At 37.5% G+C, this 24,047-nt stretch overlaps 4 protein-coding genes across 8 annotated transcripts in view; 3 read left to right on the plus strand and 1 right to left on the minus strand.

Annotated features, from left to right (window-relative positions):
• skap1 (src kinase associated phosphoprotein 1) overlaps positions 1-3,922 on the plus strand; it is a 32,285-nt gene extending 28,363 nt beyond the window's left edge. Inside the window, exons 12-13 of the mRNA XM_084433852.1 lie at positions 1,775-1,868; positions 2,353-3,922. Of these exons, the coding sequence (XP_084289978.1) occupies positions 1,775-1,867 (93 nt within the window). The 3' untranslated portion in view covers position 1,868; positions 2,353-3,922. The remainder of the gene's footprint in view (positions 1-1,774; positions 1,869-2,352) is intronic.
• Positions 3,923-4,063: 141 nt separating this feature from the next.
• psme3 (proteasome activator subunit 3) lies at positions 4,064-7,748 on the minus strand. Of its 2 annotated transcripts, none has more exons than XM_084433854.1 (11): positions 7,338-7,748; positions 6,706-6,738; positions 6,559-6,621; positions 6,359-6,463; positions 5,967-6,012; positions 5,765-5,883; positions 5,615-5,683; positions 5,321-5,388; positions 5,186-5,240; positions 5,008-5,094; positions 4,064-4,880 (listed from the first exon to the last, which is right to left on the minus strand). In XM_084433854.1, exons 1-11 carry the CDS (start codon positions 7,377-7,379, stop codon positions 4,800-4,802), a joined length of 768 nt encoding a protein of 255 aa, XP_084289980.1. In that variant the 5' UTR covers positions 7,380-7,748; the 3' UTR covers positions 4,064-4,799. The 2 variants fall into 2 exon arrangements, with proteins under 2 accessions (XP_084289980.1, XP_084289979.1); XM_084433853.1 differs by having other exon boundaries at positions 6,305-6,463; positions 7,338-7,501.
• Positions 7,749-7,937: 189 nt separating this feature from the next.
• On the plus strand, positions 7,938-18,685 carry nbr1a (NBR1 autophagy cargo receptor a). Of its 3 annotated transcripts, none has more exons than XM_084433856.1 (21): positions 7,938-8,164; positions 8,554-8,631; positions 8,791-8,809; positions 8,919-8,941; positions 9,098-9,280; positions 11,121-11,198; positions 11,322-11,536; positions 12,207-12,326; positions 12,419-12,670; positions 12,919-13,078; positions 13,168-13,416; positions 13,530-13,652; positions 13,742-13,817; positions 13,935-14,045; positions 14,685-14,861; positions 14,953-15,078; positions 15,214-15,679; positions 15,802-15,884; positions 16,145-16,211; positions 16,663-16,765; positions 17,810-18,685. In XM_084433856.1, exons 1-21 carry the CDS (start codon positions 8,063-8,065, stop codon positions 17,987-17,989), a joined length of 2,991 nt encoding a protein of 996 aa, XP_084289982.1. In that variant the 5' UTR covers positions 7,938-8,062; the 3' UTR covers positions 17,990-18,685. The 3 variants fall into 3 exon arrangements, with proteins under 3 accessions (XP_084289982.1, XP_084289984.1, XP_084289983.1); XM_084433858.1 differs by having other exon boundaries at positions 13,959-14,045; XM_084433857.1 differs by having other exon boundaries at positions 8,554-8,616.
• A 675-nt stretch (positions 18,686-19,360) lies between these two features.
• Positions 19,361-24,009, plus strand: tmem106a (transmembrane protein 106A). Of its 2 annotated transcripts, none has more exons than XM_084434809.1 (8): positions 19,361-19,521; positions 20,398-20,569; positions 20,657-20,720; positions 20,843-20,996; positions 21,103-21,243; positions 21,368-21,411; positions 21,581-21,634; positions 23,015-24,009. In XM_084434809.1, exons 2-8 carry the CDS (start codon positions 20,446-20,448, stop codon positions 23,127-23,129), a joined length of 696 nt encoding a protein of 231 aa, XP_084290935.1. In that variant the 5' UTR covers positions 19,361-19,521; positions 20,398-20,445; the 3' UTR covers positions 23,130-24,009. The 2 variants fall into 2 exon arrangements, with proteins under 2 accessions (XP_084290935.1, XP_084290934.1); XM_084434808.1 differs by having other exon boundaries at positions 19,384-19,521; positions 20,442-20,569.
• The last annotated feature ends 38 nt before the right edge of the window (positions 24,010-24,047 follow it).

Here is a 24,047-nt window from a genome sequence, read left to right on the forward strand (position 1 = left end):
CAACATTCATAATCTAAATAACAAAAAGGACACAGTTTTGAGAGATCACAGTGTGATTGAGCGAAAATGATTCATTGATTCGTTCAAACAACGATTCATTCAGGAACAATGCTGTTGCTCAGGGTGAATGACCTGGGGGTTTTGCGCTTGTGCGTTGAAAAATGTTAAACGCAGGACAGTGGAAAAAAAAAAATAAGAAGGAAAAAAAATGCACGGTCCAGCGACAACTTTTTAAAAAGTTGACCTGTTTACTTACTTGAGTGTCCCGTGACATGCACATGAACGAAACAGTCAAACATGTCCATCTAGTCATGTTTGCATCGAAAAACGATGGAAAAGCTGCACATTAAAATGCAAAACTCTCTCTGTGTGATTGTGAATGACCCCATCTGGCAATATTAGGTCTAAAATGTAAGTTACTCAGTATTAACTTCTTGTTTACTGAACTGTTGTATAAGAGCATCAATCTACACCTCCAAAAATCCCCATCTGCATAGCTGTATGCTTCTCAAACAAAGAGCTCAAGTTCTCAGATGTACTGTTACCGAGGCGTTGATGCCACAGCGGCATTCAGCTCACCGTCCAGATGGATTTGATTCTGTATAGCATCATTAAAGCGGCTCATCTGCATGGGCTGAGGACTACATTAGGCTCTGAGCACTGTGGGTGTGCTTAAAGAGAGGAAGGTAATTAGTTCCTACTCTCCTCAGCAGGCAGTGGATGGATGACATGCTCATCATGTCTAAATGTACAGTGTGTGCTTCTAGAATACTAAAGCTCTTAAAACACTTCAGTCTTTCACTATCAGTCTATCTCTGCGTTCTTTAATCTCCTCATTTATAACCCCCTGTCCACCTGAGTCTGTCTTCATTCATTAAAGGCCAGATCTTGAGCTCTCTCCACTCTTACTCTGAAGAGCTTTGGCCTGGAATAGCTCTTATAGGTATTTGATTTTTGGAGAGGAGAGAATTTAGAAAACGTTGGGAAAACAAGAAGCTTCACGATAAGAATTAGGGATTTCTTCCGCTTCGCTCAGGACATAAAATGGCATACCCTATTATGCAGTTCCAGCATTCAAATGTTAAATCCTTGTTTCTCCACAGAATCATCATATTTCTTTAATTACCATAGAAATGTCTAAATTGATGTTTTAAGATTTAAATTAACATTTATATTTGCATTTGAATGGCTGTATGCAGGTGCATGTAATTTTGTTGTATTAAAAACATTTACATGCAGTTCAAAGGCCCCGCTGAGACATGCAACTGAGTAAACACCTCTTCGTTCAGCAGATTTTTCTGTGACCAGACTGAATATGGATATACAGTGACCATATTTGGACACAATATATGAATGTTTTATTCATAAAACCGTATCAAACCAAGACACTCGAGAATTAAAGTAAATATATAAAAAGCCGTAATACAACTTTTTTTATTTATTTATTGTAAACTGATTTAATTGCCTAAGCCATGACTACATAAAGGCTTTTACATATTTACTTAAATTCTTGAGTGCGTATTGGTTTGATACGTGTTTATGACACCGGGATACTGATTTTGCTTTTGCACTCCTTGCTTTCTGAATGTTTTATGTTCGGTATTTGAATTCTAAAACAAGTACTACACTTTCTAATGTGATGAATTACACCTGAGGTTACTCTGCTAGGACACTTATGTGAACTTGTGACACTTATTTGGACTTTGGTGTCCTATTTCTGATCATTGGCCAAATCCTCACATAATGATCTGTATTTTTTGTCCTTCTAAACTAGGAATACAACATCCATGGATGGTGGGTCGGAGAGATAGACGGTGCTATCGGAATAGTCCCCAAGGAGTTTTTGCATCCTGCTTATATTCTATGAGGTACTTGTATTCACAGAATCATTCTACATGATCACTTATCATAGGACATAAACAAGAACAGCTCCCTAGCTCTCTTAAACTGAGAGTGAGAAATAAATGTAAAGTGTGTTAACATATTGTTAAAGTTACAAATGCCGTTGTCCTATCTGTGAACTTTACCACTGTTTTAAAGTGTAAAAAGTTTTCGTGATTGCTTCAGCATTAAATCCTATTCCTCCATGCTGACACCTGCTGGAAATGATTGCAACTACAAAGAAATATGGCAGTATTACACAGAGGCTTTGACTGAAATCGCATACTTTCTTGAGTAGGTACTTATTTTACTCCACGACTGCTAAAAAGTACTGTGAATTCGGACATACTACTTTTGTCTCATACTGTTTTTCGCATACTATATAGTAGGGAAGTATGCGATTTCAGATGCAGCCGGAGTGTATTGTTCAAACTGGTTTTAAATTTATATTTTTAATGTTTTCTCTTCTAGGTTTGCTTTTTGTGAAGATCACAGAATTTCCAGGGTTATAATAACACTTTCACATGTCATTGTTTCGAAATTGTAAACAAATAGATTCTAACGGATAGTTCACCCTGAAATTAAAATTAAGTCATAAATTACTCACCCTAGTAATGCCGTATGCCCTTCATTCTTTGATGGACTACAAAAGGAGTACTTTTAAAGAATGTCCCGCTCGCGCTCGTCCATATGGGTGATTCTATAACTGCAGGTACATTTGGTGTCCAAAGTCATTCTTTTTTTCTTCTTTTTTCAAATGGTTATATTTTAAATTATTTTTAATAATTTGTTACTCATTGTCATGGGTCACAAAATGTTACAGGCCATAACAATACATTTTCTGTAAAAAGTGTCTTATATAGCTGAAAAGCATGATTTCTTGTCAGTGTATTTTTTCCATTATGTATCATTGTATAATCAAAATATTTTATTTTACTTTTCTTTTTGTAATATTTCATTTATAAAAGTCATAAATAGTCATTTCCTAATTTGCATCAAATCTGTTAGTTGCCTTTAAACTGGTGGAATTATCTCCCACAACTATGCAGGAAATGATGCCGCTTTCCCTCACTGATCAGATCTGAAGCACTGAAAGGCATGTGTGCTTTCTCTGAGAAAGTATTTTAATCAGAAGTTCTTACACCGAGTTATTGTAAACCGTCAAAATTGTTACCACAATATCAAAAGGAAACCAGAATTTATCACTGATCACACAGTGGGTTGTTTAAAAGTATTTTATTTAATGATTTCATTTGTGCCATGTGCTCTTAGCATTTATGCTAGCAAGTGGAGTTTTGGGCTAATTTAGATTTTTTTTTAAATGCTACATTTGTCTCCAATTATAGAATCACTCATATAATGGCAGTGAATAGCGACCAGCATCAAGCTTTTTTAAAAAGCCGCAAAAGTATCAAAGTATGATCCCATGCGACACGTGCCGTATATTCCAAGTGTTCAGGGGGGTATAAGATATGAAATTGAATGTATTGTTTAATGATAATTCTGAAAAATTAGTAATTTATTACTTAGTTTTCATTTTAGGGTGAACTATCCCTTAAAGTAAAATTGGATTTTAGTTAATTTCTAGAAATGGCAAACTAAAAAAAGAAAATCCAAATAATTTCTTGCATTTTTTTTTGTGCAAGTCTTTTTATATATTACATTATCAGTGTACACTAAGTCAAGGCATATCTAAATCTAATTTTCTGATTTGTTCAAGCATATGCCGTATTTACACAAATTTCGTACATGAAAAACATTTGTAGTTTGAAACTTATTTTCCAGTTTCTCTCATTTATCATGTAAAGTCTATTTCAACAGCACAAATTACTGAATACAATTCTTTTCATGCTAAATTTACTTGTTGTTAGAGTATTTCTATATGTGAGGTGTTTTCTTTCTTTTCAAATACATTTGTATTTGAAATTGAGTTAATAAGTGTGTACTACTAACCAATTCAGCTGATATTACTTCATGGAAATAACTTGTCATACCACAGTTTGCTTTAATAAAAAGAGAAATAAAGAGCCTTTGTACTTTGGACTTGCCTATTTTTTTGTGGTGTAAAATTTAATCTACTTGTATTCATACATGGACTGCAGTTCTAGAACAATGCAAGTTCTTTAATATGGAACAAAGAATAAAAATATTCAGGACAAAAGCACAACACAAGAACAGTTAATGACGTCTATGTCTTGAATGTATTGTAAAACAATAGTTTATTCAGCAAAATGTAATTTATCACTTAAAACTGGACAAAAAGAACCTTAAAAAGCTTCCAGAATTTGATGTAATTTCAGATGAAAATATAATATTCCATCATGTTATAACAACTATCAGTTCACACTCCAAAGAAAATCTTGCAGATGAACCACCTTGCTTCCACTTTAGCCTACATGAACATTTCAGATGAACGACATAAACTGCTTAAATGAAATACAGCATCAATAAGAGCTTCTCCGCTCCTCGACCGGAGAACCCGACCATTAAGGGTAGATCCATATTCACGTAACCCCATAAGGAAGCTCAGAAACACTTGAAATTAACTTAAAAACAGAGCGACATGGAATTTGGCTTTGCAAAAAAAAAAGAAACCCATTGTTGAAACGTCTCTTTAATTAAAGAAAACCAAATCTGAGAGTTTCCTCAGGACGCATGTTCAGGCTCTGCCTTTATACATTTACACTGTCCGCTAAGAAACAAAAGATGCATCAAAAAGGGCTCAATTTAAAGGGTTTAAAATAGTGACCATATTTTACAATTCTATCTTAAGTGGCATGTTCTATCAGGCCTGATTGAGCGGTCCCACTCTAGGCCTGGTTATAATGGGTGACAGGACTGCTCTAGAACCATCTGAAGGCTAAAGCTAGCTCCAAATGGTGGAACAACGGGCCATGGAACGAAAGGGGAGGGTGATCTTAATACAGAGCATCAGTGTTGCTGCTCCTCGGCCTCTTGATCTTCTCGATGTTCTTCAGGATCATGTCATGTAATGTTACCTGCAAGACAATTTTGCTTTATTAAATCAGTTATCAGGACAACACATACATGCAGTAATCTAAACTTTTTCTGCACATCAAAACAAGTCATTTGCATAACTATATTTATTGTTACAGCAATACTCACGTATTGATTTCTCAGCTCTGACACTATGATCTTGAGGCTGATGTATTCTTTCTCATCAATCTCCGTCACTGTGCGACGATAATCCTCCTATAAAAGTCAAAATATATATTATGCATGTGAAATAACTACTGTATCCCTGATCTAAATGCCATGTATGTGTACTGGAGATATGACTTACAACATGAGGGTATTTTGCCATTTTGGAAACCAGCTTTGCCCTTGTGATGTAGTACCTGCAAAAGATAATATTTAAATAATACGAAAAAAAGAAGAAACCTGAACGTAAATCTTCGCCTGACGTAGCGTGACGTACCTTGATATCTGATCTAAGAAAGAAGCTGCTTCCGCTTCCACTGTTCTGAGTTCAGCAACCGTCTCCTCCTGTGGATAGTGAAGATAAACAGAATCACAACCAGGTTTTGATAATTTCTGCATTTGACATTCCATGACAGGACCAAAACTTCCTTGATGTTTCTTTTTAAACACCAAAATTTACCATAAACTGACACATTACTGCTTCTCCTAGTCTATAACAAATGTTGCTAACTGCTGTTGAAAGACATTTAATTAACAGGCAAACAAAGAACTGAAGGATGTGGCACCACACCTGAATTGAGACGCCAAAATTGTTGCCGTCTTCTATTCTTGGGATTAACAACTGAACCCACATCTTGACCTGGAAAACGATAGAAATGACATTTACCCAGAACACTTTAAATGAGAGAGTATGTCTGAGACTATGGTTACATGGACCTACCGTGTTGCACTTTTCTATGAGAGTTCTGAGTTCAGGCTTGACTTTTTCGATCAGCTCCACCAACTTGCCATTGCTTTTCATCATTCCACCAGGCATGACAAAGACCTTGGTCCCGCCAACTACAAACAGAAAACGTAGGATAATGTAGGGAGGAGCGTCTGTATCGGTGAGTTTCAAACTTACTTTAGTCAGGAAAACTCACCTTTGTCATCTGCACCATCTTCGAGTTTCCTCTTTTTAGCATTTTGCTATTGAAGAAATATTTCAGGGTTACTGGCTGATCTTTTTGTTTCATGTATGGAATCTTATTTCCACCACAGAATAAAAAATAAAAAAAGGTAATTGCGACTTTCTCACAATTCTGTCTCTCACAGTTCTGCATTCATATATCAATTCTGAGGGGGGGAAAACTGACTGTTCTCAGAATTGTGAGGGGAAAAAGCCAGAACTGAGAGATGAAACTTTTTTTTTTATTCTGTGGCGTAAACAATCTTCCATAATGTTTTGCACAAAGCAACAGAAGCCTATTTTTTTTTTTACCCTATTCAGAGACTTTTTGACTGATGAATGAAGACACTTAAAATGACTGTTTACCCCCTCAAGCCCATCGTGGACGTCTGCAAGTAGAATTGGGTCTGGCACCGTCAGATTGATCTCTGAATGAATTTCTTTCAGCTCACGGATATTAATTGAGGGATCCTACAAAAAAAAAGACAAGACAATCAAAATGTTATTTAGAACATCTGAAGTAGTAAATGTCAAGAATGCATCATATTCTATGATTAAATGCTTACCTTCAAAAACTGGTCCAGTTCTAACAATTTCTTCGGGAAAAAGTTTGCAACCAAGTCTTCAGCCTAAATGTGAATGATTAAACCGTAAGCAGCCCAATTGTCAAAGAAATGTTCATATATAAACTCTCGGTAAGTGCAGGAACTTACCTCTGCTGTAATTCGTTCCCTGAAAGCATCAACCTGGCAAATAGGCAAGATAAGAAATATTCATATACAACTATTTAAATCACAAGACTGGCAATTTTGAGTTTTGGTGTCACAATTTATAATGTCGTGTGTTTAAAAGTCATACGCTTTTAGAAAAATAAATAAAACAACGGGTGGCCCTTCTATTATAGGACGTTAAATGTTCTAAACATGTAACGTTACCATATAATCGAGCCGATTCCCACTATCCCATGACTTGTTAACTCACGATCTTCACCGTAATCCCTTGCAAAGATAATCAAAGATTTAATGTCAAAATCGGGGTTGAATCAGTTATGCATTTCTCCCGCAGCAACATGCTGCTGTGCTAAAAACACGCTTCATTCACACATCCATCCCAAGCATGTGGGAGCTTTCCCTTGAAGACTTGATATGTATAATCCACAAATACTTTACCACAGTATAAATTTTCTCTTTTAAAACGCAAGTGATTTTACAAGCATATGTGCGTGTAAAAGTTAGCTAACGCGCTCACGAGGTGAATCACGCACAAGCCGGCTAGCCGCAAGCTAACTACAAACAGTTCATCTGAGTGCTCCTTATTTAAATAACGTAAGCGGTGAGAAATGTACCTTTTTCTTGATCTCATTGTCCACCTTAAGAAGCGAAGACATCGTATTAATTCAATAAATGGGAAAAGTAAGGGATTGTCCTAAAAGCATTAACTAACCGTGTGGCTCACTAACTGCTGTCAGCCACAAGGCACTTGCGCGCTTCTAGATGACGCACATGCTTCGGAGACGGTAGATGTAAGTACATAGAAATCACTTCAGCACTGTCGTGTGGAAACATTTCATCTTCATTCATTTTTAATTTGATACAATCTGCAATACGCATAATCGTCTGGCATTCATGAAAAAACAAGTTAATACAATATAGTAATCGCGTCGACGTATCGCTGTAATCAGAAGAGCAACTATTGCTATAATGGTATCTATGTATTCACTCTATGTTCGCGGCAACTTCAAAATACGTATGAGAATGCGTGCGTCATATTTTTATCTGTATAAATATTATTTATTGGAATCACAATTTTAAATACTTGAGGAACCAATAAAATACTTTCACGAGCGATTTAAATAAGTTTGATAAAGATAATAATAAAAACATATTTAGTTAGGGATAGGACGTAAGGAAATCTGAGACACTTCCTGTGACGTGCGTTGGGGGCGTGTACGAATCTAGCGATGTAAACAAGAACGCAAAAGACAAGACTCACAGTGTTGACACCACAACGGGTATTTTTAGAGCATCATATCACCGCATCATACGTATCAGTTGATTCTGGCTCACAGTCATGAACCTCCCCGTCACTGTCAAAGTGAACTTTAGGGGCAACGTGAAGAAATTTCCAGTCTTGGACACGAACAAAGCACAGTGGGAGACTGTGGAGGCCTGGGTAAGGAGTCATTAAGCCTTGCTGGGTGGCGTTTATGTGGGGACGTTTACATTTCTTGGTCCTGGAAGGCCGTAGCTGAGGCCTACATAAACAAACCTTAACCGCGTTTAACCTTCAGTAAAAATATGTAATCCTATCATAGCACATATGTCATAACTTATATCTCAGTTCTGTCTTTTATACAGCCCCCAGTGATCTAAATTGCAACAATATCTGTCATTTGCTTTTGACCTTTCTATTCGGCCATAAATCAGATGACGGCTTGTAAATAAAGCGTAACGTTGGAGGATATTGTTTTTCACTGTAATCTGCCTGTAACTCTTCGATGTCTTACAAATCTCTGCAGTTCTTGATGGTGTTTGTTTACATTGCCTTTTTATAACCTCTAGATTAAAACTACATTCGGCTTGAGCCATTTTCAAGTGAAATATTTTGATGAGGACAACGAGGAGGTAAATAATCACAGTGTAATAACGAGTTTTAAATTTATTTTTGATTTAATAGTTTTACAGATTTCATTGATGCTTATCCTTTTAACATATGAGTATGACAACAATCAGTAAACTGTTTATTGTTATAAATCTATTTTCAATGGTACTTCTATTGACATCCTCTTGTTTTTACAGGTGTGCATAAACAGTCAAGGTTTGTAATAAATTCAATCAATGGTTTTCACAAAATATGTTATCTGTAGTGTTGAAATATTAATGTCATAATAAATATGATTATTTTTTATCATTTGACAACACCACAGATGAATATACAGAAGCTCTAAAGGTAAGGCCATCAATATTTTTGAATTTCTGTGATGCACAAGTCAGTCTACTCCACTGAGGCCCACTGTCATCATCATATTAATTACACACATATATATATATATATATATATATAAATCCAAGGCTTTAAACAAGGCTTTTTTTTAATTATATTTAGAGTTCATTTAAGCAAGCCAATCAGCTGCACATGAATGTCTATAAGATGAAGGGTCAGGCAGAGGGTGGTGCGGTGAAGGCAGAGATGAAGGAACTAAAGATAGACCCTAGACCAGCTCCACCGTATCGAGCAAGGGTCAAGATGGCAGACAAGGAGACCCAGGTGACCCCCGAGCGGGACTCGGTAAGCAGTTTGCAGTCTTTTAAACATACTATATGTCAGGGGTGTCAAACTCAATTTCTGCCTGAGCCACGTGAGCCTTACCTGATTCTGTACCATCAAAAGGGCCGACTGAAAATTTAAGCCTACTTTCATTCCTTCTTATCAGGGGCATTTCTAGAGCATTTTTGTTGTTGTTACAAAAACAGCACCAAAGCTTTCAATTCTGGTGATTTTGGGAGTAGTCTTTATTTATTTATTTTTTTATATGTAACAAACTACAAACATTAAGTATGTGCTGCATGCAGATCATTTTATACGTTTAATATTACAGCCTAATTTCCTGCCTATATATCTTTATATTTAAAAAATATATATATATAAACAAACTCCCCACATATTTATACATTGGAACTCTGTTTCATCATGGTAGTTTATTATAGATGCATATTATATATTGCATAAGGGTGTGTGATATTGACATACTTATGGGATCAGATACTTTCTGAGATTTTATCGATAATGATAATTAGACAATATTTTGCTGTTGAATATTGATATTAGATATTATTTAAAAAATGAAACGATACTTTTAAATGTTAAATTAAAACAGCCAGTAGGTGGCAGCAAGTCCCTGTTTATGAGTGAGTCATTGAATCATTCATTCAAAAAATTTGTTCATTTAGTAACGAAACACCGCCGTGTGTTGCTCAGAGTTGCAAAAAAGTCCTGTTGCTTTGTCTGGAACTATTTTCGTTGGCGAAATAGAGCAAAAACAGGCAATTTTGTGACTAAAATGTTAGTCACTTAATATTAACTTGTTTATTAAAATGTTGTATAAAATCAATATCATATTTGTAATTATGCTGATATTTGGAGGAAAAACAGCACTCTGTATGATATTGATTAACTATATTAAATGATAGAAATATAAAAGACATACAGAGGAATTTTTGCCCCTTATCTTGAATATTGTTGGCATTCTAATGCATTTTAATAAACTAAATCACACAGTGAAAGTGTGCACTCTAAATGCGCAAGCGGACTTTACCAAATGGCACACTTCATATGCACTTTCGGTCTTGTGGACTTACAATGGCTGCCGCGTGCAGGTGCGTGTCTGTCAAGTCCGTTAGACCGTAGGGTGTCCCATTTGTCATTTTAAGTTCCTTTGCGGTCGATATGCGCCCGCACTGATGCGAGCTCCTCAGCAGACTTCTACCCAACAGTCAAAGCGGCGTTACGTCACGAAAGTGTGGACCCGTTGGAAGACCGTGAGTGTTTAGGGTGTCATTTGGGACAGGGCCTAAGACTACATCTCATAGTGTATGCGTGCACTCTCTAGGTGTTTTTGTAAAGTGAGGTACATACTCGATATTCTCAGATCCACATTGTTAAAACGACAATCACAATATTATCATAGACGAGACCCTAAGCATACCTATTTCCATGGCAATGCATCAAGCTGTTACTTAGCGCTGTATGACTGATTATTGCTGCTTCTAAGGACATGAGTGTCAAAAAAAAGCATGAAAGCAGATTGGAATTTAGCAGTAGATCACCCAACGCATTGAACGTTGTAAACACACTGGTGTAATCATATAAATCAAAGGGTTAATATTCACAAGGAAAGCGCTAAATGAGAAGTGTTAACTGAGAAGTGATAACCGAGGCGTTTCATATGTACATTTCAGATATTCACTCTCCAGTTTCACACCTGTGCTATGTGCATCTCTATAGTGTGAGCTGTTTATTAGTTTATGCATATCTTGTAACAAGATGTAAATAATAATGAACTGGGCTTGTTGCAGAGAAAGACAATTTCAGACTGAGAAAACCCGTTTGTACTGTTTTCCTTAAACAGGCTGTGGCCAAAGAAAACAAAGGGATGAAAACTGAGGAGGAAGCGGTCCCAACGTGGTTCAAATCCTACATGGACCGGGTACTGTATCTTAATGTCAAACTGATAATTGAATTGGTCTTTTATAGGTCTTTTTGTTGATTTTGATCCAAAATGTTGCAAAAGTTTTCTCTAAGTTATCAAAAAGTTATCTACTGTTTGCAGTTCAAAGATCAAGTGGTAAGGGAGGTGGTGGACAAGATGTGCAGTGAGTTTTCAGGCCAGTGTTGCACACACAGAGCCTTGGATCCTCCCGCAGAGGAGCCGAGCACCTCCGGCACTCAGAAAGCTACGAGCTCCACCACGCTAAGGGCCTCTAGCTCAACTCCAAATTGCAGTAGTTGCAAAGGACCGGCCACTGGGGGAGGATATCAGTGCAGGTGAGACTGTCCAAAAACTTGTTTCAAGAATAGTTATTATTACACACTCTTTGAGAAACTGAATCACAGGATGTATTTATTATTTATTCATTTAGCAGATGCTTTAATCAAACGCGACTTACAAATGAGGAATACAACAAAAGATTCATCTTAAATTGCCAATATGAGAATACAACATAAATCAGAAAGGTACAAGCTAGAACAGAGCAGAATTAAGAAATAGTTGAAAGTATAGAATTTTTTTTCTCAGCAGTTAAAGTCACATTGAAATCAAACCTAACAATTAATATTTTTTTATGGAATATTACAGTATTTATTATAAATGTATCCGTGCACATCGGATTATGTGTTTGCTGGCGTGAGGGCGGGACAACCTGTCAATCATACGAGATCACGGCAATAGCAAACCACAGCGATCCAGTCAATTCCCGATGTACAAAATCAAATCCTGCTATACATTTTTTCTAGTTTAAGAAGCCATTTCACTTGAGGACTATCACAGCTTCTGTTTAATGCTGACTTTAAGTGCTCATGGAAGAGATGAGTTTTCAGCTGTTCCTCGAATATTGTCAGGGATCCGGCTGTCCGGATAGGGTTAGTAAGGTCTTCCCGCAAGCAAGATGTCAAATGTAATGCTCAGTATAAAACATTTCTCTCCTTTTATGTGCAGCGTGTGTCCATCTTGCATCTTATGTGAGCCATGTAGTCATAAACACGATCCCAGCCACAACCTAAAGAGAACAAGGACTCCTTTGTCTGTCCCTGAACGTGGAGTTACTCCAGAACCCAGGCAAGCCAAAATAAACACTTGGTGCTCAGAGTTTTGTTGTGTATCCTCTGCTTAACCTGAATGGTTGTTAAGTGATATAATTATATTGTCAGGTTTCTGAGGCGGGGTGACCGGACGGTGCGAAAGGCGGAGAGGCAGCGGCTGAAAGCTGAGCGGAGGCAGCTGAAGGCCGAGGTGAAGGAGATCAAGAAGAAGCTGAGGCTGGAGAAGAGAGGGTTGCTGTGGAGTGGAGCCTCCAATGGGACCGCCACCTCGGGCCTTGCCCCCGCTCACGCTCCATCTCTAGGCCCAGGACCAGCCCCAGCTCCGGCCCTGTGCCCAGACCCTCAAACTTCCAGTCCAGAGTAAGGGCCACACTGAGAGGGGTCAGGGCTGGGTGACCTCCCTACCCAGCCCAGAACAATCATTATCAAGATTATCACATTGTCTGTTATAGTTGAGTTATCGCTGGCAAGTGGATGGAACTACCTCAAAATGCACCCGCTGCCTTTATGTATTACGTCCTTTTTATACTTTTTTTGATATGAGCTTCAAGAAAAAGACAGACGCTGAAACAAAGCTGTTCTGATGATCCTCTGTGCACTCAAACCAGGGGTCCCAAGGTCTCCTGCTGCACCTTGGTGCCCACAATGACTGCCTTGTTTCTGGATGAGAATCTACCAGATGGCACTTGTCTGGAGCCAGGCACCAAGTTCATCAAGTACTGGAAGATGAGGAACACTGGCAACATCAGCTGGACTTCGGATACCAAGGTACTTTTTAAAACCCAATATAAGTTTATATAGGTCGAAAAAAAAAAAATGTGTGAGCTACGTTTGCATGTGTGTTTGTGTCTTTGTAGTTGAAGTTTATGTGGGGCAACCTGACCCTGGGATCACGGGAGCAAAAAGAGGTGGCAGTGCCCTTTCTGCAGCCGGGTCAGGTTGGTGTGGTGAGTGTGGCGTTTGTGGCGCCCCTGCTGGAGGGCACCTATACGTCTCACTGGCGTCTGGCACACTGTGGAGTCCAATTTGGGCCCAGAGTGTGGTGTAGCATTGTAGTGGTGCCAAGCTCAGGGCAGAAACTCAGCACCCACTGCAGCAAATCACTGGTGAGTCAACTTTAAACCATTGTATCTTTTCTAAAATTGCCTTCCGTAATGTCACAACGGTATTCACTGTAGTTCCTGAGATTGTCATCAAATACTTTACCTTCCCCTGGTAGAGGACCGATCTCTGTCTGATGGGAAAAGATGGCATGTTCTGGTCAGGCACCAGAGATTGTGAAGTGTCTACCAGCTCCAGGAGAGAATACTACATCCCCTCTGTGGACTTACTGACGGCACAGGTATGTACATTGTCGGACACAAAAACACCACCTTATGTTTGTTCAGTGATGTGTGCCTGACTAATGTCCAAATTCTTGTTGTTGTCCAGGATCTGTTGTCCTTTGAGTTGCTGGATATAAACATTGTGCAAGAATTGGAGAAAGTCCCAGCCAACACTCCCGTTGGTAAGGCCTCATTCTGGTCACAATTATGTAACATATCCTCAGGAAGAATCTGTTCTTCAATGTCATGTGCATAATTAGTCTGGCATCATTTTTGGAGTAATTGTGTAATCTCCTCAGATATGACCTCCTGTGTGTATCCAGCACTTCATCATGGATCCTTGTTTGGAAAGCACGGAACGGGACTAAGCAAAGTCGAGGCTGGACGTTCAGGCAGGAAAAAAACTCAAGGTTAGAGCATCTGATGTGGAATTTGAAATGCTGATTTGTACTTACATTTAACAACCACTAATATCAGGATAGGTCCTATATACTAAAATCAGCATTTCACGTACACTACCGTTGTATAACTAGTTGAATATATTATGAAATCTAATCGAGTCCTTTCATGGCAAAGGTCATGGCTCAAGAAACATTTCTTATTATTACCAATGTTGAAAATAATTGTGCTTCTTAATATTTTTTTGGAAATGGGAAATATTTTTTTCAGGATTCTTTGATTAGTTGAAAGTTTAGCATTTATTTGAAATAGAAATCTTTTGTAACATTACAAATGTCTTTACGGTCACTTTCGATCAATTTAATGCATCCTTGCTGAATAAAAGTATTAATTTCCTAAAAACAAATCTTACTGACCCCAAACTTTTGAACGGTAGTGTATGAATTTCATCAAACAAAGTGGCTTTTGCAAATAAATGACACTAGACTTTTTTTCCGACCTTTCTAAAAAAAGAAAAAAGAAGTAGCTAAATTTCCCCCCCCTGATGTTTGGTACTGTTAAAGGCTTTTGTGAATCATGGCCTTTGTGATTAGATCATAGACAGGATGGTAGTGAACTTGTATGTACTGATGTGGCCTGTTCTCTGTTAGTGTTGCTGCCTCAGAAACAGAATGAGCCTCTGGACATTCCAGCCAATGAGGAAGGAGATGAAGACATCAGTGGGACCCAGTTTGTGTGCGAGACTGTGATTCGTTCTCTCACTCTCGAGGAGGAACCAGAACGCAAGCCTCAACGCAGGACTCGGCCCAACCTGAGGAGGCATGACGGTGAGTTTCTGTCTGATGTCTTAGCGCTCAAAGAAAGATATTTTACGGGGCCTCTATTATTTTGTTAATTTTACTTTTAATTATTTTGCAGTTCATGACCCTGCTCGCTTTCAGGAGAGATTATTACAGGTGAAGAATGACAGACCTTTGCCAATCAGGCCTGAGGCTCCAGCCCCTGTGCCAAAGCCAGTCATAACAGCGGAATCAGTCATGCCAGGTGTGCATGTTCTCTCTTTGTTTTTTTATGAAAGCATACTGAACATACTGAAAGCACTGTAAATGCAGTACAAAGAAACATGTTTTTCTGCTAGAACTGTTCCTTCTTTCAATTCACACTTGGTTATTTCTGCAGTCTTTTCAGAGGCATTGATTGGCTCAAATGAAAACCTCTACACCGACCCAGCTGCACAGGAGGAGAATGAAGAGGAAGTGGAACCAAAGGGACATGAAAATGATCAAGATAAAGAGGAAGAAGCAGGAGAGTGGGATGAGGTGAGCAGCCAGGTGTCTTCTGCCTCATCTGAGGACTACATTGTCATCCTGCCTGACTGCTTCGATACTTCCAGGCCACTGGGAGAATCAATGTATAGCTCAGCAATGTCCCAGCCTGCAGTCCCTCTTGCCAACGAGCCAGAAGCACCGCAAATCCCGAGCATGGCTGAAGGAGAGAACGAGGAGCCCACCCCTGTTCCAGCGCTTCAAAACACCCTAAATCGGATGCTGTGCACCTCTCAGATATTGGACACCCCCCCTCTGATTCCAGAGATGGTACCTCTGTCCATAGCTCTCCCGCCACCCCCATCTCTTCGAACCCACAGGTTAAAGAACATTCAGAGAACCTGCTCATTCTTTTTTGACTAATTAATAATGCAGAGTGAATGTAATGTATTATTATGCATGGACTTTCATTCGTTTTAATCACTTTATGATTCTTTTGCAGATCAGTGAGATCTCATGATCTTGAGTCAGGACCAGGGGCCTCTAAAGAGAACGCATCATGCCAATCTGAGGATGAGTCAAGTGGTGAGTTTTCTCGTATGCTAGACTCAGTAGCAGTCAAGATTTTATCCCATGACTGACACTGATCTGCACAAGAACACACACACACAAATAAATAAATAAAAAGATAAATACAAACATACAGTACTACTACTACTATTATTATTACTTTGAAATTAATGTCAAGCATTTTAGGTTAAAAGTGTGATGTGTGAAGAATTCACCAAGAAAAACTAAATGCAATAAATACAATCTCAGAATTGTATGTTGTTTATTTGCCTTAGGTTACAGATCAGCTCATTCAGAGGCCCCTGTTAGTGCCTTTGAGACCTGCAGCTCCCAGGAACTCAGGTATAACAACACAGTGATGTCATTTCTGCTTACATGCATTACAGGCATCACATTATGATTTATTTTAGTATTAGTCTATTTCAGGAAAGTGAGAAGGATCAGGTTTTGAATATAAACACAATGTCTTTTTTAAATCCACCTTTTTTTAAAGCGGAAAGTTTGAATGCAGCAGAAGAGGAAGTAGCTCTGCAGATAATGTTTTCCTGTGGTCGACCACATTTTTTTCTTTGTTTTCAGTATGGTTGACAACATGCCTATGCTAAATAGTTTGCATATTTAAAAGAATTAAAAAAAGGTGTTAAGCATGTTAATCACGTTGGCTTTCTTTTTTGTTGTTGACTGTTTGGCTCATAGTGTTGTTTTATGAATGTTAATCTCTGGAGTCCTCTTGTTTTGATGACACAGAACTATTATGACACGACCTTCTGTTCCTGTTTTTATTCTTCTGCAGGGCACGTCACGGTGGTCTGACAGAGGGGCTGGTGAAGGGAGCACTCTCTGTGGCTGCCTCTGCTTATAAAGCACTCTTTACAGGCCAGAGCACACCGGCACAGGTGTTCGTTTTTTCCTCATCAGTGCACGACACTCCAGAACAGAACATAAACAGCCACCATATAGTGACTTTTCTTTCTATTACACTACCATTTAAAAGTTTGTGGTCGTAATATGTCTTATGCTCTGATGCTCATCAGTACGGAGCCCCTAAAGGGACGTGGTGATGTAATAAAAGATGATAAAACATTCTCTTGCAAAACTTTTGCGTGCTAGTCACTCTTCCCGTAACAACGCGCTGAAACACGGCAACTAAACCCCAGAAATTCACAACGTTTTATTACAATAGTCTTCTCTTTTTAACATGATAGTCTTCTCTTTATCACGTCACTTACTTACTAGCTTACTTAAAATGTTATGTATATGACAGTACCAAAATCATAGTTAGCCTATTAATGTTGTGCATTGTTGTTTGAGCTGCAGGCGCTCAAGCTAAAGATGATCACAGTCGCACTTTACTAGCGTGTTAATTCTTAACCACATGCATCCTATATGGGATAAATCAGATATATATTACACAAAATAAACATATTACAACTTAGAATTGCACAAAACAAAAGGTTGTGAATGCACAATCAAACTTATAGTCATAAAGGTGTACACTTGCGCTGCAACAATTGCATTTAACTGTATTTTCCTTTTCAAAGTGATTTAAATCATATTTCAAGTAATTCAAAACCATCATGGCTAACAGTGTGCATCTGAAGTGTCTCCGCTGAAGGAAATAATCCATTATTTAGCAGTTTAAATATATCTGGCAAATTTTCTTATCTGGTCGATAACGATAACATTAGAAAAAACATATATCGGCCGATACCAATATGGTGGCCGATATATCGTACGTCCCTATTACAAATAAGTTTGTCACTTTTGTATGAAAGTCTTAATTTCTTTAAAACCCCAAACTTTTGAACACTAGTGTGCACTATTTCTAGAAAGTTGCGGCATGCATTGTGGCTTTTCTGCATTCTTTGTTATCTCTGAACTCAGGACTTGGCACGTGAGTGACCTTTTAACATACTAACTTTGGATTGATTCTCTTTCAGCGGCCTGCTGTTGATCCCGCCTGCGAGGATGCCTCCATGATGGCTGTTTTACAGGAGATGGGTTTCAGTAACCAGCCGCTCAATCAGAGGTTGCTGAGGAAGCATCACTACAGTTTGCTTGATGTGGTCAACGAGCTTGTGCAGTTGACCGACAGCGAATGGCACATCTCAAGACACTAGGAAGCACCGTGGCAACCTCAGTGAAGTATAGGAATTGTAAATGATTTCATCGTGTTGCAGTAACGAAATGCCTCTGATGTTCTTTTCTTAGAGAAATAGTTTGGACTCTCGAAAAAGAGAACTATATCACTAGAACTGACCATAGCTGCAATGATGCAATTACTTGATTGTAAAATTTTAGTTTCATGTTTGTAGGACATTATGAATGGAGAAACAACATAAGGTTTATAAAGAAGTCTTAATGCTATCTTGATTCAGTGTGTGTGCCCTACTAACACATATAGACTGCTGTTAGGTAGGCTTCAGGTATCTTTTGTACTGCTTGATTAGATAAGACTAATTACCCAGAGGGTTTCCATTTGTTTGAGCACTTTTGCCTCTCAGAGGAAAGATATAAAAAGAAAAGCTTGTGTTGATTTAGTAATTTGTCACAGTGACCTCTATATTTATATATCTTATTTTAAATCACACTAATTCATGTCACACTGGTGTTGGGCTGCCTGACATATAGGAATGTGCAATGAGTTTTTCAGTCATGCTTAACTCAACCAGTGATTGATTGGTCAAAGTTTTTGCTAGGCACCTATTTTGATCATCTTTGTCATTTTCATGTGCAATGTATTACTATGAACTGAAGGCTTATCAACATGGCTTTTTGTGTCCAGCACAGTGAATAAAAAAAAACATTCCATTATAGTTATCAGTGTGTTTGAGTTTTATTCGCATTGTATAATCATGAATCTTCTCGTTATTGTTCAAATCACACCAATCAGCAAAACTAGTTGCTGAAACAATGGAATGTTCTAAAGGTTAAAATAGTTATTGCTTTAGTCAGCTTCTACTTTCAAGGCAGGAACTGAGTACAGATTCCCCAGTCTCTACGTTTTGTATCTTTTTCTTTTTAATGATGGTATTATTAATTGTCAAATGATAATAAAAATAATCTTTTTTGCTACACTTAATATATTAACAAGATATGCATCTCTTCTCAGCACAGTGTGTGTAATGTTTCCAAGATATAATGTTGTGAGATCTCTTGGTATTAAATATCAGAAAATATTTTTGATATCCAACAAAACCATGTTCCAAAAAGGGAATATTTTTGGACAACTCCAGAATACACGAAGATGGTCAAAATCGATATGCACATATCCATTATAGTTATGTTGTGGATAATAGGGGGTAATAAAAAAATAAAAAAACGCACTATTTTCCATGCAAACTTTTTCCATCTCTGTGAGCAGGTACATGTGTCTTGCATTTTAAAATTATATATTTTTTCTTTGTTAACCTCTAAAAAGTCTCGACACTAATTCCCAAATAATAAGCAGTCTTTAAACACGCAGTTTCGATTATGACCACCAGATGGCCAAACCAAACAACTGTGAAGGACTAAACAGGGAAGTAAACTGCGCACTCGCGTCTTTAAGGAAAGTGGCGTGTGGTGTCTTCAATAACTCACGCAACGAATGACATTAATCTGCGGGGAAAGATTAAATCGCGATATCAAACCATGCTCAGATGAATTCACGGTAGGTGGAAAAGTGCTGTTTGATGATTTGACAATAAACGCATTTAGTAATGTGACATCGTGACTAAGGAAACTGATATAAATTCAACCAGTCTTTTGTGACTTAAAACAGTCACTCATCTCTGGGACGACATTGTGAGGTTGTCTGTGTACTGTATCTTTCTTAAAATACTGTTAACTTTACACATTACTGCTGTGTTATACATAACGTTAGACACATTCGGACTTGCAGTCGATGGCTACAAAGCGAACTCTAAATACATTTAACATTTCATTGCATTTACGCCACAAAACATTTCAGCTGGAAACGGTTGGGATTAATTTGGTTTCTTTTTCCTAAACTCGAAAGTTGTGAGTGATCACCAACATCTTAAACAATCAGAGTAGTCACTGTCTCTAACGTAATAATTTGCCTTGTGAACTATTGCTTTTCACGCTTCCATGCCACTTTACGTACTTTAATCCTTACTTAGTTAATGAAAATTGAGAGAATGTTGACTTGCATAAATATTAAAGTATATGAAAAAAAAAAAAAACACATATATAGTATGTATAACTAAATATGTTTTCTTCAAAGGTCACGTAAACTGTGTCGTTTAAGGTCTTTAATTAAATCATGGAACTTTGTTCCATAACCATAATGCTCTTTGACATCATTGCAAATTTATTGTTGTGGAGCTTTGTTGATCATTTGGTGATATTTTACTGTTTTACAGTGAGGTTTTGGAGACAGTTTGGGTTGTTACTGACTGTAATGTATAACTAGAACAGTACAATCATGTAAAAAATACTTTGAGTTTGCTTATTGATTTCCTCATCAATGATGTGTACCTACATACCAACATACAAACCTTACTGAAGCTGTCTTATTGTTTAGGGTGGGGGTCTTTAGTTTTGACCTGATATCTTCTGGAAATACAGCATTATGTCCCAGAATAAATACGGAGAGAAACGAAGGTTTTCCAAATGGATGGACTATGGCAGTGTAAATGGGGAAGGACAGTCAGATCCATGCCCTACCTGCCAGGGCACAGGACGCATCCCGAGAGGCAAGTTTCAGTGTATTTTCTCATTATCTTATTATTTGGTTACAAAAAAAGTTTCTTAGGCACTCTTAAACTCTTGACTCTTGACAGGTCAGGAGAACCAACTTGTGGCGGTCATTCCTTGCAGCGACCAAAGGCTGAAACCTCACCACACGTCAGTTTCACTATGACAAGAAGCCTATAGTTCAGCAATTTTCTCTTTCAGGGATTAATAAAATGTGCTTCATCATGTTAATATTCTCCAATCTATGTGCAACATGGTTTAATGTCCCACAGGAAACTCTATGTGTGTATAGCAGTGGGGCTTTGCCTCCTGATCTGCTCACTGATCCTGTTTTTCCTCTTCCCACGGAGTATGGATATGTCAGATGTGGAACTACAGTCATCTATGGTCTATTTCACTCCAGATACAGTTAAAATAGTGGTCACGGTAGGTGATCTGACGTATATAGACGACACACTAAGATTCAACTGTTGTAATGCATTTTTTTTTTTACAAAGCTTGTAATCCTATGTGCGTATTATCCATTCTTCAGCACAAAATGAACCTTACCAACCAAAACTTTGTCAGCATCACAGCTGACAATCTTAGTGTGCAAGCATTGATTTTCGAAACTGTGGTTGGCAATACCAAGCTCCTCAATGTCACCAACCTTCCTCCTCGATCACAGAAAACGGTAAAACTTTTATAATTTACGCAAATTGTAATATAAAGCATTTTTCTAAGACGCATTGATCAGAAACCTGGGAGGAAAATGATCATTCTTTCAGGATTTCATTCATCTTTCTTTCACCTTTCAGATTAAAGTTATAGCCAACATTGTAATTGATGACCTAGGCCTCAAGTAAGTAATTCAATCAGTATCTAAACTTCACTAATTAATGTATTTAATTATGTATTGTTTCCCACTATAATCTCAGTGCAAATTACATTGTGTTTATGACTGTGTATGACCATTTTCAAATACAAAGAATATATCTATAAACATTCTCTAATGTCCGTTCCTTTTACAGTAATTACTGCAAGTCACGTGCCTTTCAGATTCACACTTTATTCTTGCATTTGCAGTAAGTATACATTTTTAAGCAAGTATGCATTTCTATTAGCATATTGTTTGACTGAATCATTGAATGAAAGTTGCCATCTTTGGTTGATGTTTTGAAGGCTTGGATTTGGAAGGTGTGCATTGAAGAATTATTATGTCTGGTATACCTTGTAAATGTATAAAATTCTAAAATCTATTCACTTTCACTATAAATACAACAAAAGACTTGTATTTCAGTCCACATAATGTTAAATCATGTTCAAGACAAGCAGCAGTCAACCTCTGGCAATAACTAAGTCAAGTAGTCTATTTATTATATGAGGGTCAATCCATCTCAAGTAGTCCAATGGAAGTTGCTTGAACATATCACTTTCCTAACTGTTTTTTTGAGTGATTACCTCCCTCGTGACTCATGATTTTTATTTTACTATGTTTAACTACCGTGGCCATATTTGTATAACAAATATTTGTTGTGGGCCATGATGACACAGACACCAATAGCTCAGCTTCACGGGGTGGAAAAAAATGACTATTTTATTTTAATTCCCGTCACTTGTTGATTATCTTTAGTGGAGGACTAGATGGGAACCTGACATTTTTTTGCTGAGGCCCCATATCCGCTGTTTTAGACCTGAAGCACAAGCTATTTATGTATCTTGTAATGTGCTATAGAGATCAAGATTTATTTCAAGGAGTCTGGACCATCCTGAACTGAGATAAACATAACCATGCAAACATCTGTATATTTGTTGTAGGCCATAACACAAAAACTAGTTGCTGCGGTTAAATAAAATTGGTCATGCAACCAGTGACCCATGAATTTTTTGCTGACAGTCATGTGAACTTCATGGACTTTGGTCTGTGTTATAATCTTATAAGTTATAAAGTGCATGACCTATAAAAAAAAACATCTATAGTAAAATATATTTACAGTACCGGTCAAAAGTTTGGGGTCAGCTTTTGTTTTTGAACAAAGTCGTCTCCTGCTTACCAAGGCTGCATTTATTTGAAAAATAAAATAAAAACAGCAAAACTGTAATATTGTGAAATTATTACAATGTAAAACTGTTTTATTATATTGTAAAATATTATATAATTTATTCCTATGAAGGCAAAGGTGAATTTTTAGCAGCCATTACTCCAGTCACATGATCCTTCAGAAATCATTTTTAAATGCTTATTTTGTGCATGTAACATTATTATCATCAATGTAGAAAACAGTCGCGCTGCTTAATATTTTTGCAGAAATTAAATTTCTTGCACCATACATACTCAAGGATAACTTGAATAAGTACATTTTATCTTTAACTTTATCTTAATGTCACGTGCCAATGTTTGGTTTTATAAATTCAGTTCAATTCATATTTAGTAATTAATGTAAAATTCCTTGTGTTGTCTACAGATTGAATATCAAAGTCTCCTACCTGTCCCATTCAGAGGAGGTGTCTACAGATGCCTATGAGTATATTGACTGTGGAGTGAATTCCACTTTGCCTCATCACTTCCCTGTGCGTTGAGACTAAACCATTGCCAATGAATGGCCATGAATATTGATGTTATAGAAATCCGAAGTAGGCTGCTTGCTGTTTTATGCCATAATTTACTAGTCCATTAAATAGGATTAGACTATGATGACAGTAACGTATGATACAATGCAAATATCACTGGAATAATTAATGAATGCGTTTTGTTAACTTAGACCACTTGTCTTTCCTGTTGATTTGTTAGTGTTTACATTATATAAACACTTTTAAAACTTGCACACCACGATTTTGCACATTAAATATACATTTTTTGATCAAATTCTGCAAAAAATCTAATCAGAACTGTTAAATAGCCAATTCTGTTTTAATTAGGATTATGAAAGAACAAATAAAGTCTGGTTTCCTGTAAGATACATATAGTACATATAGTATGTGGAGTTGGTGCTGTCCAGTTGTCTGGGTCTTCATCTTCACCATTGCTGGGAATACTGGAGGGACTAGAGCAAATCATGCACACATCTTATGTAGATGCTGCTTTATTCTGGATCAGTTTCACCTTATAAGTTCTTTAACTAATCGCTGTGATATTATACACATATGGGGGCTGGACAAAAAAAAAGGTAAACATTTAAATAGAAAATGTCCAGCCGCTGGATCTGTTGAATTTTACAGCTACAGAAACAGGTTAAACAAGTTTGTGATATCTCTAAAGAAATCTGCAGAAATGTAGGCCTACTCACTGTGTATCTTTTCATCTTGGCATGACACTTGCAATTGCATTGCTTGTCAACCTCTGAAGAAACCAAATGTTTACACGGACTGAGTGAAGATTCCATGTATAGTGTGTTGTTCATTTTTGTATTTTGATCATTAAAATTCAGTCACCTCTAAAGCGGTGACTCTTTGTTCTGAATGGCATGCAAACAATGGAGAATTCTTGAGTGTACTGAT

Source organism: Rutilus rutilus, assembly GCF_951802725.1.
Source record: "Rutilus rutilus genome assembly, chromosome: 16".
In the NCBI taxonomy this organism is placed as follows: Eukaryota; Metazoa; Chordata; class Actinopteri; order Cypriniformes; family Leuciscidae; genus Rutilus; species Rutilus rutilus.